The sequence below is a fragment of the Microcebus murinus genome, chromosome 3 (assembly GCF_040939455.1).
Source record: "Microcebus murinus isolate Inina chromosome 3, M.murinus_Inina_mat1.0, whole genome shotgun sequence".
NCBI lineage: Eukaryota > Metazoa > Chordata > Mammalia > Primates > Cheirogaleidae > Microcebus > Microcebus murinus.
This window is the reverse complement of record NC_134106.1, coordinates 19,057,776-19,076,343: the sequence shown is the minus strand read 5'-3', so window position 1 is coordinate 19,076,343 and position 18,568 is coordinate 19,057,776. Positions and strand designations below refer to the sequence as shown.

Here is an 18,568-nt window from a genome sequence, read left to right as displayed (position 1 = left end):
CTGTGAGGTAGGCTGATGCCATGGCACTCACTCTACCCTGGTCAACAAAGCGAGACTCTGTCTCAAAAAAAAAAAAAAAAAAAAAAACAGCCAGGCATGGTGGCGCATGCCTATAGTCCCAGATACTCGGGAGGCTGAGGCAGCAGGATTGCTTGAGCCCAGGAGATTGAGGTTGCTGTGAGGTAGGCTGATGCCAAGGCACTCACTCTACCCTGGGCAACAAAGTGAGATTCTGTCTCAAAATAAATAAATAAAAATAAAGTAAAACAAATGACAAAGAGCTAAATACTAGTCTAAGAAATAAACCACTTCTGGCTGGGCGTGGTGGCTCACGCCTGTAATCCTAGCACTTTGGGAGGCCGAGGCGGGCGGATTGCTCAAGGTCAGGAGTTCAAAACCAGCCTGAGCGAGACCCCGTCTCCACCAAAAATAGAAATAAAATTAATTGATCAACTAAAAAATATATATACAAAAAATTAGCTGGGCATGGTGGCGCATGCCTGTAGTCCCAGCTACTTGGGAGGCTGAGGCAGTAGGATCGCTGAGCCCCGGAGATTGAGGTTGCTGTGAGCCAGGCTGACGCCACGGCACTCACTCTAGCCTGGGCAACAAAGTGAGACTCTGTCTCAAAAAAAAAAAAAAAGAAATAAACCACTTCTATTTGAGGATTTAGTGTGATTAGTAATTTTTTAATTAGATGGTTTGTACTTAGGAAGATAAAGAACAAAGGAATAAACCCTAAAGAGTCTTCATGCTAGTTCACTTCATGACACACAAAATGGTAAAAAAAAAACCATAATCATTGAGTTAGTATTTTAAATATCACATTTTTACATTTCTGAGTATTAAATGAAAGTAATGCTGGTTGAAGTGAAGGCACCTAATAAATGTTTGTTGATTCTCAAACTGAAAGACTTTGACAAAAATAACAAATGCATCCACATGTAACTATTTTATAACAAGTGTAAATTATTTCACAGATCCTTTTAACAAACAGTATTTCATCCTTCAGAGAACAGTTCTTTAACCATTAGCAAAAGATTGCCTTCCATAAAGAGTTTAAGGCACTGAAATAGATGCATACATATTATCAACACAATGAAACACAATGAAGTTATACTGAATGAGAGAAGTATTTAAGAGTATTTTTTAACCTGGAAAACACATAGTAATTTCATCAATACATCAGAATCTGTAAAATTAGAAACATATTTCCATATGTCAGCTCTAGCAATTATTTTCAAGAAACTGACTGAAGACAGTTTTGGAACAACTGCTCAGGTCAAATTGCATTCCATACCTAACATGCTTATTTTTTCTAGCTTTCCTTCCCTTAGCAATTCGTTTTCCAAAGTCAACCTGTTTTGAGAATTTCACACATTTAACTAACAACTTTACAACTTTTAAACTTTCAGGTAAAAAAGCTTTATCAATGATTCTCATTTAGAAAACCTTTGAGAATATTATTCACATTAACAAAAATTTTCAGAGTTACAAAAATGAAGGCTATTGCTGCTGACAGGCCTGTCTCTATAGGAACCTGTCACTGGGGTGCGTTTTACATGTATGCACAGGAGATCCTCCAACGGTTAAATAATAAAAACTGGAAAATCTATCAAGGAGGCTTTTGTTTTCCTTTTTTTTTTTTTGATACACGGTCTCCCTCTGTTGCCCAGATGGAGTGCAACCTCTGGAGTAGCTGGGACTACAGGTGCATGCCACCACACTCAGTTGATTAAAAAAATTTTTTTGTAGAGATCTCACTATGTTGCCTAAGCTGGTCTCAAACTCATGGCCTCAAGTGATCCTCTGGCTTTGTCCTCCCCAAATGCTGGAATTACAAGTATTAGCTACTGCACTCGGGGTGGAGGTTTCTCTGTAGGTATACAAGAAACATTCCCAGTGAGAGGTCCCTTATTGAAATACATAGAAAATCATGTATTGATTATAATTATGTAAATGAAAATGCTACATGAAAATCATATATTGATTATAATTATGTAAATGAAAATGCCTATATGAAACATTTTCTTAAAGATTCTTGAACATATTAACAATGATAAGTTACTTTTTATATCTGAAAGGTAAGTTCATTGATTTTACCATCTTATTTGTAAACATTACCGACAATAAATATTTATTTTCAAATTATATACCTGTTTATTTTTGAGAAAGAACAAAAGGAAAAGGCTCCCCTGTGTCTTGCCTCTGTAATAAAAACACAGACCTCTGCTGCATGGATGGCTGGGAGCTAGGAAAATAGACCACCAACAAAAGATAGGTCATCTAGTTACGTGCATATTTCCCTTGTTATTCCTGAGCCTTTAATAAAAACCTTAATTAAATGTTCCAGCCTTGTCTCAGCTGTGCTATAAAGTATAGGTTTGTCACATTAGTTCAGCATTAATAGGCAGAAGCCTCTCTAGGAGCAAACTGGGGGGGACATGGATAAGAGCTTCAGGATTTCCTGAAGAATGGTACTTCTACCCCATTCATAAGAATCACGCAAGATTACAAATGCAGATCCAGCACCCATCCCAGATACAATGAATGTTTGTGGTAGGTGGCAGGAATAGGCATTTATTTAAAGCTTCCCAAGTGATTCTTACACTAAGGCTTGAGAAACATTGTGAACCATTGTTTTTTGTTTTTTTTTTGAGACAGAGTCTCACTCTTTGCCCAGGATAGTGTCATGGCGTCAGCCTAGCTCACAGCAACCTCAAACTCCTGGGCTCAAGCAATCCTCCTGCCTCAGCCTCCCAAGTAGCTGGGACTACAGGCATGCGCCACCACGCCCAGCTACTTTTTGTATATATTTTTAGTTGGCCAATTAATTTCTTTCTATTTATAGTAGAGATGGGGTCTCGCTCTTGCTCAGGCTGGTTTTGAATTCCTGACCTTGAGCAATCCTCTGGCCTCGGCCTCCCAGAGTGCTACGATTATAGGCATGAGCCACCATGCCCAGTCTGCTTTTTAAGACTGGTTATCAAAGTGTGGGCAAGAGACCCCTGGGGCTGGGTTCCTAACATCCCTTCAGGGAATCTTAAAAGTCAAACCTTTTCTCATAATCACACTAAGGTGTTATTTGCTTCTTTTTCATTCTCTCATGAGTATACAGTAGTATTTTCCAGAGGCTACATGATGTATAAATTGTAATAGTAAATGTAGAAGCAGACATGAGAATCCATCTGTTTTCAAGTCAGAAAGTAAGATATTAAAAAAAATGGAAAACAATGCCATTCTTCTCACTAAATCGGTTTTGGAAGTTATATTTAAATAAATATTTTAAACTTTAATATATATTGAAGTATATATATATACATCCCACATAAACAAAAGGTCTTGAGACCAAAAAGTTTGAGAACTGCTGCTTTATAGCATATAACTAGCACCCTATGAACATTACTGCTGTTGTGGGACTTGGCACACTCAATGTACACTTTACTTTAAATCTGATTGAATAGATCCTTTACAAAAAAGCTTCTTAAACTTATTTTCAGATAAGGAGATTTACTTTGACAGTGAAATATTAAAGTCTAACTTGTTTTAGTTAGAAGTCTAAGATACAAAGCATGTTTTCCTTGATGACAACAAAATGTAATAAATAATCCTTTAATGCAGTGGTCCCCAACCCCTGGGCTATGGCTCATTAGGAAACAGGCTACACATCACTGCCTGAGGCCACACCCCATTCTACCCATTCCTGTCCATGGAGAAACTGTCTTCCATGAAACCTTCCCATGAAACCCTTCCTGGTGCCAAAAAGGCTTCCGATAGCTGCTCTAATGTATACACAGGTTGACTGATGTTTTAAATACAAAACCATACTTCATGTGATGCATTTAAAAAAATATTTGTTAATTAGTAATGTAAAGAACAGGCAATAGATTCTAAGTAAGTGGTAGCAAATGAATGGCTAATCCCAAATGTTAGCTAAAGACAAATCCCCAACTTTTCAAAGAAAATAAAAGGGAATGGACTAGGGTTTGTAGTAGAGAAAATGTAATTTTTAAAAAATTTACATTTTTAGGAAGTATAGAAATTTGAGTAGGCAGATTAATATTGCCATTGTACTAAACACACAATTTTATTCTTAAATGAAAATACATCTTAGATACTGTTGCCAAATTAATATTTGGGTGTATCTTGCCAATACAGAATGAAAACCAAGAACACTGTGAAAATTAGGCATAGATGTGGTAAAACCAGGTCTCTCTAAACTTTTGATCATATCTGAGTTTTAAAATAATTACATTGATGTTTTTTAACCTGCCACTTATAATTTTTTAATGTACTGTGTTATTTAAAAATGCTGAGGCAGCAAACATTTAAATAAATCCCTGCTGTTTGGGAATGATGTTTGAATGACAGATGCTGTGAACATATTTGCTAATTTATATGATATTTAGATTCTAAATGATACAGCTATTTAATATATCTTATGTTGATTACTTGGTATTTGAAAATAAGTATATTTTTCTTTTGAGTAGCCTTTGGAAAAAGTACACTGAATATATTTTCCAGTCATATGTTACTTTCTTAACCTGTACTTACTTAAAAATCTTCTTATCTGGAAAGTTAAACAGTAGGCAAACCAAAAGTCCAGCAAATTTGACTTTTCCTGTCCCCCCATTTTGGTTTGCCCACTTACAACCATCATTTCTCTGCAAATTTTCCAATTAATCTATCAAAAATCAATGCTCTGAAAGTTTGCTAAAAGGTTCAGCAGTCTTTTGGAGTCTCTGGATGATTACAGCATTCTGTAAATCTGCTTCTTCCAGTGTGAGTGTTTCATCTAGCAATTTGAGGAAAGGAAGAGCTGTTGCCAGGGAAAAGGGAGGACTTCTTTGAGATCCTTGGTATTGTTCAATGAAGTCTTTGATGTGGCTTACCCTGTAAAACAGCAGAAACTATTAATATAATTTTATGGAAAAATGAATTAGCCAATTTAAGGTAGTAAGAACATGTGAAGGTATCTGGATATGTTAATACACAGAATAAACAAATTATGATATAACTGATCATTTGGGCTATCTTTTGAAGACTGACCCCTAGATATTTGATGATAGTAAGGAATTACTGTTAATTATTGTAGGTATGACGAAGGTATCATGCTGTTTTTAAAGAATTCTCATTCATATATATATATTTGTTTGTTTGAGACAGAGTCTCACTCTATTGCCTGGGCTAGAGTGCCATGGCATCAGCCTAGCTCACAGCAACTTCCCTGGGCTCAAGCGATCCTCCTGCCTCAGCCTCCCAAGTAGCTGGGATTACAAGCATGCACGACCGTGCCATGCCTGGCTAATTTTTTCTATGTTTAGATGTTTGGCTAATTTTCTTTCTATTTTTAGAAGAGATGGGGTCTCACTCTTACTCAGGATGGTCTCAAACTCCTGAGCTCAAGTAATCCTCCCACCTCGACCTCCCAGAGTGCTAGGATTACAGGTGTGAGCCACCTCACCCAGCCTCATCTTTTATATTTTAAAGAGATGAAGTTTCATTATGTTACTTGGATTGCAATGCAGTGGCTACACAGGCGCAATCATGGTTTACTACAGTCTAATATTCCTGGGCTCAAGTGATCCTCCTGCCTCAGCCTCTCAAATAGCTAGGACTATAGGCACAAGCTGCCTTGTCTAGCCTGTTCTCATCTTTTAGAGACATATTCTGAAATATTAACATATGAAAATATATGAAGTCTAGGATTTGCATAAAGATAGTTCAGTGGAAGCTGATCATTATATCCTGTTTGCTTTTGCTGTATCTGAAATTTTCTATAATATGAAGTTTATAAATCTATATAACTAGCTCTGAATAGAACAGAAATGGCCCAACCAATGATCCTACACAGACACAGATTTTACCACTTAAATATCAGGTCAAGATGTGCTTCAAAAATCCAATTAGGAAAAATTTAACTCAGTGCAGGTGGGATTTCAGCTAGTATAATGAAAATAGTGCTGTTACTCACTATATTATAATCATTATCATCTTGAATGTAGCTCAAACTTATGCTTACCTGTGTGTGCATGCACATGTATATAAAGAGAGAGTGCACATACAGTTGATCACAACTAAGATGCCACTGATTTTAAAATACATCACTATTTTGTTTTACTAAAATTTTTTAAAATTGACTATGACAAACCATTTTCTTAAAACTTCCAATTTTATTTTATGTTCACTGTTAGAGCACTTTTAGACTTTAATTTCATGTAAACACTTAACAAATCATTCATGTGCTTCCATAAAATGGAAAATGTAAGTAAAATAAAATATTAAGTGGACTATTCCAAACACCTGAATATTATTCAGACTTGGATCCTCTGAATCATTTTTGATTCAGTCATCAAGGTACATGTTTTTCCACATAATACCTACCCTCTGTATCAACAGATATGTTGGTGATATAGAAATTCTTTTAAAAGTGCTCCATTACTGTCTCTGGAATGGTCTTTCGTTCAGCTGACACTGGTTCTGCATAGTTTGAGGCAGATACTAAGGCAAAGACAATTGTGTCATGATTGCCACATGGCCAACCATGGATTATTGGATGCATCCCCATTGCAGAGATGCTAAAATGTGAAAAAAGGTGGAACTCAGAATTAATGAAATACAGCATAGCATTTAAGACAGAATTCTCCCAATCCAATGAATTCACTCATATTCACCATGGCCACTCACTGACAGGACATGATAATGTATAAGTATTTCGATAACAAAAATTGGATAATTAAAGGCTAAAGCTTATATCAATGAATATAAATACAAAAAGCAAGAAAACAAAGATTATAGGAATTAGAGAAATATTTCTGGAGGTAGAAAGATTTGAGTGTGATCTTAAAAGACAGGTAAGATGTGGAAACGTTAGACAAATGAAGCTCTTATAGGTGACAAAGAATGATGGGGGCCGGGCACGGTGGCTCATGCCTGTAATCCTAGCAACGCTGGGAGGCCGAGGCTGGTGGATCGCTCAAGGTCGGGAGTTCGAAACCAGCCTGAGCAAGAGTGAGACCCCATCTCTACTAAAAATAGAAAGAAAATTAATTAGCCAACTAAAAATATATCTAGAAAAAATTAGCTGGGCATGGTGATGCATGCCTGTAGTGCCAGCTACTCGAGAGGCTGAGGCAGGAGGATTGCTTGAGCTCAGGAGTTGGAGGTTGCTGTGAGGTAGGCTGAAGCCATGACTCTAGCCTGGACAACAGAGTGAGACTCTATCTCAAAAAAAAAAAAAAAAAAAACTTAAGTCTTGAAGATATACTATTAAAAAACAAAGTCTGATTGATCATCACTCAATAAATACTGTCGGGCAGCTTCAATCATATAGGAGAAAAAAGCCCAAGTGATTCACCGTTATTGAAAACGTTATAAGTACAAAAAATACTTAGATAAAGAAGCTGAGATTAAAATGTATTTCCCTAAAAAGAAATAAATAAGCTTAGGCTAGAAAAATAAATCCCCACTCCCATTTTTTTTATAACTTTAGTTTGCCCTTCTTTTCATTTGAAAGGAATCTAGGTCACAGAAAAACATTCCAGGACACCAATTCAAACATATGCTGCTTCTATTGTTATGATAATCACTTCCCTGATTCTAGTTGTCTAAAGTGGTTTTGACATTTATAAATAATGTAAGTGAAATGCCTTCATGAGAGTCAAGCACATAGAAAGTGTTCAGAAAATAGTAGCTAGGCCGGGCCCAGTGGCTCACGCCTGTAATCCTAGCACTCTGGGGAGGCCGAGGTGGGCGGATTGCTCGAGGTCAGGAGTTCGAAACCAGCCTGAGCAAGAGCGAGACCCCGTCTCTACTATATAAAAATAGAAAGAAATTAATTGGCCAACTAATATATATAGAAAAAAAAAATTAGCCGGGCATGGTGGTGCATGCCTGTAGCCCCAGCTACTTGGGAGGCTGAGGCAGGAGGATTGCCTGAGCCCAGGAGTTTGAGGTTGCTGTGAGCTAGGCTGATGCCATGGCACTCACTCTAGCCTGGGCAACAAAGCAAGACTCTGTCTCAAAAAAAAAAAAAAAGAAAAAAAAAAAAAAGAAAATAGTACCTAAAAACCAAACCAAACCATAATAAGATAAATATAAAAACAAAACTCAAGTATAAGGGATACCTTTAAATATACAGAGAAATAAACAGATAAACTCAAATTAAAAGGAAGGAGAAAGATATACCATGCATACACTAAGGAAGGTGGTGTAGCTATACTAGTATCAAACAAAGTAAATTTCAACACAAAAAGCATTATCAGTGATTAAGAGGGACATGTCATTGTGCTAAAATGGTTGATGAGGTTAGGACATGCTACGATATAATATGGCACCTTGACATTTGAGCAAACACTAGAAGCAGGAAAGTTACTCTCACCTTCCCCCCTGAAAGTAGGCCATAAAATAATTCTGTCCTTCCTTTTAAAGTAGGTCATAAAACCTTCATTCTAGAGATACAGAGATACAGAGGTGCCCAAAGGAATCTGAACACACAAGACTTGCTAAGTATGCCCCAGATCATAGCCCCTTTACCCTCCAATCATACTTCTCCAAAACTATCGATTTCTTCATCAAACATAATATAAAATACACAGGTCTCCCTGTTTCTTTGGGTCTTCATTTTTGAAGGCACCTGTGTCATGTAAAATGTATATTAAATAGGCTGGGCACGGTGGCTCATGCCTGTAATCCTAGCACTCTGGGAGGCCGAGGCAGGCGGATTGTTTGAGCTCAGGAGTTCAAGACCAGCCTGAGCAAGAGTGAGACCCCATCTCTACTAAAAAATATAGAAAGAAATTAATTGGCCAAATAAAATATACAGAAAAAATGAGCTGGGCATGGTGGTGCATGCCTGTAGTCCCAGCTTCTTGGGAGGCTGAGGCAGGAGGATCGCTTGAGCCCAGGAGTTTGAGGTTGCTGTGAGCTAGGCTGGCGCCATGGCACTCTAGCCGGGGCAACAAGAGTGAGACTCTGTCTCAAAAAAATAAATAAATAAAAAAGTAAAAGTATGTTAAATAAATTTATATACTTTTCTTTTGTTAATCTGTCTTTTGTTATAAGGAGTCTCCTCAGCCATGAACCTAGTAATAGGTGAGGAAAGAATTCTTTTCTCCCCTAGAACTTCAATTAATCAGAAAAATACAATTTTATCTCTGCTGGACCTAACTAATTATATAGTTTTAAAATATATAAAGCAAATGTTAACAGAATAGAAGAAATAGACAAATCCATAATCATAGTTGGAGTTTTTAGCACACTTTTTTTGGTAACAAATACAATAAGCAGAAAAAAACCAATAAATTATAAAGCAATAATTATTAAGACAGTGTAGCCTGGCACAATGACTCATGCCTGTAATCCCAGCACTTTGGGAGGGCAAGGCTAGAGGATCACTTGAGGCCAGGAGTTTGAGACTAGCTTGGGCAACATAACAAGACTCTGTCTCCTCAATAGAAAAACTAGCCAGGTGTAGTGGCTTGCAACTGTAGTCCCAGCTACTTGGGAGGCTGAGGCTGGAGGATAGCTTGAGACCAGGAGTTTGATGTTGCAGTGAGCTATTATGATGTCACCGCACTCTAGCCTGGGAAAGACAGCCAGACCCTGTCTCAAACAAACAAACCCCCCCACCCCCGCAAAAATAAACATACAAAAAATAAAAACAAAAATAACTTGAGCCAGGCATTTTACTGCGGGAGAAGTTAGTTACAGATATGCAAAGGAGAAAACTAGAACAAACCCTGTGGACTGAAACTGGAGGTATCTATGTGAACTCATGGTTTTCCATACATAAAGATACAGAGTTAGATGTAAATGTATGTACATATGTATGTCTGTATGTGCATATGCATATGCGTATGTACAATTTCCTTTATGTTGTGTCTTTGGTTTTGGTATCAGGGTAATGCTGGCCTTACAGAATGAGTCTGGAAGTATTCCCTCCTTTTCAATTTCTTAAAATAGTTTAAATAGGGTTTTCTTTTCTGCGTGTTATGTGTGTACATACAATGGTACCACTATCCACACAAAGGGTCTAGGAATAGTGGTACCCTGATAAGCAAAAAGTATTTAACATATCTACTTCTGAGATCCTGGCTTCTCAATACCACTGTCCAGTAAAAAGAACCAGGGCTTTTGGAAAAGTATAGAAAGAACCTGAAAATTTTTTTGTGCCAGAAAAGAAGAAAATGCTCAAAGAATTACATGAACATATCAAAAGAAAATAGGAATTAGTTTAAAGGAGGTCTCACTAACTGTACCTGAGACAATCTGAGTACCAAAATAATGAAGTGTACATACAAGTAAACTGCACTAGACTGTAAATTTGGAACAGACCTCTTTCTTAATGTCTAATTCCTTTGTCTTAAGATTTGGTATAGGCTGGGCGCGGCGGCTCACGCCTGTAATCCTAGCACTCTGGGAGGCCGAGGTCAGGAGTTCGAACCAGCCTGAGCAAAAGTGAGACCCCGTCTTTACTATAAATAGAAAAAAATTAATTGGCCAACTAATAATTAGCCGGGCATGGTGGCACATGCCTGTAGTCCCAGCTATTCGGGAGGCTGAGGCAGAAGGATTACTTGAGCCCAGGAGTTTGAGGTTGCTTCTATTGTTATGATAATCACTTCCCTGATTCTAGTTGTCTAAAGTGATTTCGACATTTATAAATAATGTAAGTGAAATGCCTTCATGAGAGTCAAGCACATAGAAAGTGTTCAGAAAATAGTAGCTAGGCTGATGCCACAGCACTCACTCTAGCCTGGGCAATAAAGCGAGACTCTGTCTCAAAAAAAAAAAAAAAAAAAAAAAAAAAAGATTTGGTGTAATATATCTTTAGAAAAATAAAAAATAAATAAATAATGATGGCAAGGGCTCATAATCTATTAATTTTTTTCTTATAGAGATTGGAGTCTTGCTATTTTGCCCAGGCTGGTCTCTAACTCTTGTGCTTAAGCAATCATCCCACCTCAGTCTCCCAAAGTGCTGAGATTACAGGCATGAGCCACCATTCCTGGCAGATAACCTATTGAATAAACTTGGAAACTATGAGTAGATACAGATGTAAATAAATAAATAAATGTGAGGTCTTGTGAGAACATGATATTATGCAATTTCAAAGTTCTTCTCCATAAAATATATCTTACTTACAAAAGGAAAAAGAATAACTTTACTAAAAAAGAGCCTGGTAGATACTGCTTTTTCCTCCTACAGCCTGGGTCTTGCTCTGTTGCCCAGGCTGGAAGGCAGTGGTGCAATCATAGCTCATTATAACCTCAAACTCCTGGGCTCAAGTGATCCTTCCTTCTCAACTTCCCTAGTTGCTGGGACTACAGGTGGGTGCCACCATGCCTGGCTAATTTTTTTTTCCCCCCCGAGTTAGGGTCTCATTATATTGCCCCAGCTGGTCTTGAATTCCTGGCTTTAAGCAAGATCCTCCCACCTCATCCTGGGAAAGCACTGGGATTATAGGCAGAAGACACCATGTCTGGCCAGGAAAAACTTTTATGAATAAAAGACTGGACTAATGTATCAAACTGATGATATTGATTATGTCTAAGGCTGGAATTTACATTAAACTTTAACTTCAATTTCTTTCAATATGTTTCTGTATTTTCATTTATTTTTCACCTTTGGAGACAGAGTCTCCTGGGCTAGAGTACTATGGCATCAGCCTAGCTCAGAGCAACCTCCAACTTCTGGGCTCAAGTGATCCTCCTGCCTCAGCCTCCCAAGTAGCTGGGACTACAGGCGCATGCTACCAGGCTAATTTTTTCTATTTTTAGTAGAGACAGGGTCTTGCTCTTGTTCAGGCTGGTTGCTGGTCTCAAACTTCTGACCTCAAGCGATCCTCCCGCCTGAGCCTCTCAGAGTGCTAGGATTACAGGCATGGCCACTGTGCTGGGCCTATATTTTCATTCTTTTGCTATACTTAACAGATGCATATGACAATGACTAATTTTAAAACATATTTTAAATAATTCTTTTAATATTGTATATCTAGTTGAACAGGAAGATGAATCAAATGACCAGAATGAAAACCTCTAAAACAGACTGAAAATACTACATTAATGTCCAAGAATTTCCATTGTCTTGACATATTATGTTTAGAGAATTATTAATTAAATTCCTTGGGGCCGGGCACGGTGGCTCACGCCTGTAATCCTAGCACTCTGGGAGGCCAAGGTGGGAGGATTGCTCGAGGTCAGGAGTTCAAAACCAGCCTGAGCAAGAGTGAGACCCCGTCTCTACTATAAATAAAGAAATTAATTGGCTAATATATATAGAAAAAAATTAGCCGGGCATGGTGGTGCATGCCTGTAGTCCCAGCTACTCGGGAGGCTGAGGCAGGAGGATTGCTTGAGCCCAGGAGTTTGAGGTTGCTGTGAGCTAGGCTGATGCTACGGCACTCACTCTAGCCTGTGCAACAAAGCGAGACTCTGTCTGAAAAAAAAAAAATTCCTTGGTTAGCGCTTTTTTTTACTTTTTCCCAACCCCAGTAGAAGAGCACTTGGTTAGTTCTTAAAAATAGTTCTGCTGACTGAACTGAAAAAAGAAATGAAATTTAAACTAGAAAAAAAAAAAATCAGACAAATACTGAAATGAAGACTCACCTATGAGAAACGTTAAATTTCTGGACAATCCTTTTGCCATTGGCTAACCAGATCTGTATATTAGTTATGGGTTCCAAGTTATTCAGTGGAACAGCAGACAAATTATTTTTATTGTCAACTTCAGTACTCTTTGCTTTAGAAACAATTTTTGGTGTAGCACTAAGAAAATTCAGACAACAAGGTTAGATACTTGTTTTTCCACTGTGCAGAACTTTATTATTAAATAATTACTATTAAAAAACTTATATTAAAAATAGCCTTTATGAAGATTTTTGTAAGTCACAGCTGTTTCTTCAATAGCATAAAGATATTATATATTAGTTATATCCACAATAAATGATGGTTCTAAGAATCTAATGAAATTTACATATCCAAATAATTTTTAAGTTAGCATAGTGCTGCATAAATATGTTATTACTTGTATTATTTGAGTAGTGCTTTATACAATAGATTATTTTAGATGATTCATGGATCTATGGACTTTAGACTGCTCAGGTTAAATTTCTGAAGAAATTATAAGTTCTCTATAGAGAGCAGTCCTTGGGCTATGAAGGAAAAGAAATGAAGTATTTCCTGATCATTCTGGAAAGACACATCCAGATATTTTTGTATATGTGGATGAATATATATTATCAATATTATCTTGATAATTAAACTATGAGAATTTATAAAAATCAAAGTTTTCCCATATCTAATTTCTGTCATAAGGCATGGTTAGAGATGATAAAAACTGCAAAACTTGGCCGAGTGTGGTGGTTCATGCCTGTAATCCTAGCACTCTGGGAGGCTGAGGCCAGAGGATTGCTCAAGGTCAGGAGTTTGAGACCCCCTGAGCAAGAATGACACCCCCCGGTCTCTACTAAAAATAGAAAGAAATTATCTGGACAAATAAAAAATATATAGAAAAAATGGTGGCGCATGCCTGTAGTGTCAGCTATTTAGGAGCCTGAGGCAGGAGGATTGCTTGAGCCCAGGAGTTTGAGGTTGCTGTGAGCTAGGCTGATGCCACAGCAGTCTAGCCTAGGCAACAGAGCGAGATTCTGTCTCAAAAAAAAAAAACAAACAAAAAAAAACCAACAACCGCAAAACATGAAAATAACTAAAGGCTTTGATATTGGGGTTTTTTTGTTTTATTTTGTTTTGTTTTGTTTTTTGAGACAGAGTCTCACTCTGGTGCCCGGGCTAAAGTGCCATGGCATCAGCCTAGCTCACAGCATCTCCAGCTCTTGGGCTCAAGCAATCCTTCTGCCTCAGCCTCCCAAGTAGCTGGGACTATAGGTGCTCACCACCATGCCTGGATAATTTTTTCTTTTCTATTTTTAGTAGAGATGGGGGTCTCACTCTTGCTCAGGCTGGTCTCGAATTCCTGAGCTCAAGCAATCCTTTTGCCTCACCGTCTCAGAGTACTGGGATTACAGGGTGAGCTACCATGCTCAACCCAAGGCTTTGATATTGCTAATTGTATCAGGCATATTTTCATTTTCATTACCTCAAAATTCATATACTGATCACAGAACACAAAGAGTTGCAGGTACTGGTAACTATAAAATGAACCATGATATTCAAAAGCTATAAAAACCATAAATAATTTTAAAAAGCTAGCATATATACTTTGTAGCATCATGGCAAAGCTCAAGTGGTGGGCACAAGGGAGGGAAGAGGATTTATTCACTGAATTCTGTCCTTAATAAGCCAGGCCCCTCCTTTTTTTGAGACAGAGTCTTACTTTGTTGCCCAGGCTAGAGTGAATGCTGTAGCATCAGCCTACCTCACAGCAACCTTAAACTCCTGGGCTTAAGCACTCCTTCTGCCTCAGCCTCCCGAGTAGCTGGGACTACAAGCATGCGCCACCATGCCTGGCTAATTTTTTCTATGTATATATTAGTTGGCCAATTAATTTCTTTCTATTTTTAGTAGAGACGGGGTCTCGCTCTTGCTCAGGCTGGTTTTGAACTTCTGACCTCGAGCAATCCTCCTGCCTTGGCCTCCCATAGAGCTAGGAGTACAGGCATGAGTCACCGTGGCTGGCCAGCCAGGCCCTTTTGATTTGATAAAGCTAAAAAGCCTCCATGATTTTTCAGTGTAACACCAAAGAGATGTTAATATACACTAGGGTAAATATGACTTAGAAGTCCTCATAAAAATTAACATTGAAAAATCTCATTTCCAGTGGGAAAAATAAAGCTCCATACATGTGGTCTACATGTGTAGAATAACACACTGAATTAATATTCAGCCTCTGCTCATGGAAAATACAGATAATAAGCACACTCACCTTCCCAGTCTGTGACCTTGTCCCGAAAAGGGCTGAAACACAGGCTTTGTAGAGACACACACTTCATTTTTCTTATCTTCAACTTTAACATCCACCTCCTCTTTATTAAAAATTCCCTGTAATTCTGAAGGTAATTCCCTTAAAAGCAAAGAAACAAAATGATAAAGCTCCCAAAACATATTTCTCTGAAAAACATATTTTATATGCAAAAAGAACTGGATTATAAGGCCGGGCGCGGTGGCTCTTGACTGTAATCCTAGCTCTCTGGGAGGCCGAGGCGGGCGGATTGCTCGAGGTCAGGAATTCGAAACCAGCCTGAGCAAGAGCGAGACCCCATCTCTACTATAAATAGAAAGAAATTAATTGGCCAACTAATATATACAAAAAAATTAGCCGGGCATGGTGGCGAATGCCTGTAGTCCCAGCTACTTGGGAGGCTGAGGCAGGAGGATTGCTTGAGCCCAGGAGCTTGAGGTTGCTGTGAGCTAGGCTGACGCCACGGCACTCACTCTAGCCTGGGCAACAAAGCGAGACTCTTGTCTCAAAAAAAAAAAAAAAAAAAAAGAACTGGATTATAAAATATAAAAATAAGCAAATAAGGCCAGGCGCGGTGGCTCACGCCTGTAATCCTAGCACTCTGGGAGGCTGAGGCGGGCGGATTGCTCGAGGTCAGGAGTTCGAAACCAGCCTGAGCAAGAGCGGGACCCCGTCTCTACTATAAATAGAAAGAAATTAATTGGCCAACTAATATATATATATAAAAATTAGTCGGGCATGGTGGCACATGCCTGTAGTCCCAGCTACTCGGGAGGTTGAGGCAGAAGGATCGCTGGAGCCCAGGAGTCTGAGGTTGCTGTGAGCTAGGCTGACGCCATGGCACTCACTCTAGCCTGGGCAACAAAGTGAGACTCTGTCTCAAAAAAAATAAATAAATAAAAAAAGTAAATAGCATAGTTACATCTTGAATAGTTCCTGATACACAGCAGGACTTGGATAAATATTTATTGAATGTTATGATCTTTTAAAGGTCTTTTCTGAGGAGCATATGAAAGTTTCAGTGTTATAGAATATACTCAATATATTGGCAATGAACTTCCACAGGGAAGTTTTATCAGTGAACAAATTTTAATAAATTCTTATACATAATTTTATCTGATAACACTAATAGAAATTCATTTACTATTTACTCATAAAAAATTATCTGTAAACTTTTCTATATATATCGTACTTCAATAACAAAGTTTAAAACTTTTTTTATTGAATAAAGGATGCTCTTTCTGAAAAACTAAGAATTTAAAAAATGTAAACACATGTGAACTTAGAAGTTGACAGTCCTTGTAATTCCACTCTCACTTTACAAACTTTGGTGTAGCCTCTTCTAGATTTTCTCTATACATATATAGTAACCCACTATGATTATTATTATTTTTTTGCCATTTGGGTTGAAAGGCACTCAAAGAATGGGAGATAATATTTGCAAATCATATATCTGATAAGGAATTTGTATTCAGAGTATGTAAAGAACTCTTATAACTGAACAAAAATGCCTCTGACAACACTCAATAAACAGCACTAACAAAGCAAAAAAAAGTGAACAAAAAGGCAACTACCCCAATTTAAGAAAAAGGAAGGAAAAAAATGGATAAAGGATTTGAACATACATTTATTTCTCCAAAGAAGATATGCAACTGGCCAATAAGCACATGAAAAGACACTCGATATCATTGGTCATCAGAGAAATTCAAATCAAAACCATAATGACATATCCCTTCACACCCACTAAGATGACTATAATAATAATAATAATTAAAAAAACCCCTAACATGTTTTAGTGAGGATACAGAAAAACTGGAACCCTCATACACTGCCGGTGGGAATGTTAAACGGTGCAGCCACTTTGGTATATGGCTTGGTAATTCTTCATAAAGGTAAACATAGAGTTAACCATTCCGCTGCTAGATATATACTTGAGAAAACTAAAAACATATGACCATACAAAAACTTACACGTTTTTCACAGTAGTATTACTCATTAATAGCCCCAAATGTGGAAATGATCCAAATGTCTATCGACTGACAAATGCATAAATAAAATGTGGCGTCCAATGGAATACTATTTGGCAATAAAAAGGAATGAAGAACTAATACAACCTATAACATGATTGAACCCTGAAAATATGCTAAATCAAAGAGGTCAGACACAAAGGCTATACAGTATTAGGTTATTAAGAACAAAATATTCGATTTCCTTAAGTACTAAGTTTGGTTTGACAGTAGGTACCTCTGACACTTCGCTTTGACACCGCTTGTTTTATTTTTATTGTGAAGGTACCTCTTTAACCTTTCAAATGCATGCTTTGGCTTATGATGTATCTTTCAAATATTTTTTAGAGCAATTTTTGTGAAACTGTGGATGAGTCATAAATTCATGTTATTTTGAGACAGAGTCTCACTTTGTTGCCCAGGCTAGAGTGAGTGCCGTGGCGTCAGCCTAGCTCACAGCAACCTCACACTCCTGGGCTCAAGCGATCCTCCTGCTTCAGCCTCCCGAGTAGCTGGGACTACAGGCATGCACCACCATGCCCAGCTAATTTTTTTTTTGTATATATTTTTAGTTGGCCAATTAATTTCTTTCCAATTGTAGTAGAGACAGGGTCTCGCTCTTGCTCAGGCTGGTTTTGAACTCCTGAACTCTAGCAATCCGCCCACCTCGGCCTCCCAGAGTGCTAGGATTACAGGCGTGAGCCACCGTGCCCGGCCTCATGTTATTTTTGAACATGAGTTCTGTCGTGGAACCAACACAGCACAGACAGCTTGAAGGATCAACCAAGTTGGGAAGGACGTGGTTAATGAATGCACCGTACACGGATGGTTTAAGAAGTTCTGTTCTGCTGATTTTAATACTGAAAACGAGACATGGGGATGATCTGAGACCAAGGCAGATAATGATGAGCTGAAAGCTGTAGTGGAAGCAAATCCATCTCAACCTGCACATTAATTAGCAGCAAGGTTTGCTGTTACTACTCCAACAATATTGGATCATTTGAAACAAAGCAGCAAGGTAAAGAAGCTGGATAGATGGGTTCTGTATGAATTAAGCGAGCATCAGAAATCATCTTGAAGCTTGCCTTTGTTTTCATGACATAAAGGTGAACTATTTCTACACCATGTTGTTACATGTGATGAAAAATGGTTTCTTTTTGACAATTGCAAGAGTTCGGGCCGGGCGCGGTGGCTCACGCCTGTAATCCTAGCACTTTGGGAGGCCGAGGCGGGCGGATCGCTCAAGGTCAGGAGTTCGAAACCAGCCTGAGCGAGACCCAGTCTCTACCAAAAATAGAAAGAAATTAATTGACCAACTAAAAATATATATACAAAAAATTAGCCGGGCATGGTGGTACATGCCTGTAGTCCCAGCTACTCGGGAGGCTGAGGCAGTAGGATCGCTGAGCCCAGGAGATTGAGGTTGCTGTGAGCCAGGCTGACGCCACGGCACTCACTCTAGCCTGGGCAACAAAGTGAGACTCTGTCTCCAAAAAAAAAAAAAAAAAAAAAAAAAAAAGAGTTCGGCACAATGACTGGATAAAGATGAAGTGCCAAAACATAGTCCAAAACCAAATATTCATCAATAAAAGCTAATGGTGTCTGTTTGGTGGCCCAGGACTGGTATTATCCACTACAGCTTC

General features: G+C 38.2%; 1 protein-coding gene and 1 non-coding gene across 5 annotated transcripts in view; one reads left to right on the top strand and one right to left on the bottom strand.

The window, feature by feature from the left end:
* Window positions 1–668: 668 nt before the first annotated feature.
* Window positions 669–18,568, bottom strand: part of UBXN2A (UBX domain protein 2A) — a 50,983-nt gene continuing 33,083 nt past the window's right edge. For 3 of the 4 annotated variants that reach the window (XM_012788080.3, XM_076000582.1, XM_076000581.1), the window contains exons 5-7: window positions 14,884–15,021; window positions 12,609–12,767; window positions 669–4,893 (exon numbers count right to left, since the gene is read on the bottom strand). In XM_012788080.3, coding sequence (XP_012643534.1) covers window positions 4,695–4,893; window positions 12,609–12,767; window positions 14,884–15,021 — 496 coding nt within the window. In that variant the 3' untranslated portion in view covers window positions 669–4,694. The remainder of the gene's footprint in view (window positions 4,894–12,608; window positions 12,768–14,883; window positions 15,022–18,568) is intronic. The other variant, XM_012788081.3, reaches the window with a different exon arrangement.
* On the top strand, window positions 10,293–10,378 carry LOC142870413 (small nucleolar RNA SNORA81). Its single transcript, XR_012918812.1, has one exon. It is a non-coding gene; the product is annotated as a small nucleolar RNA SNORA81 (small nucleolar RNA).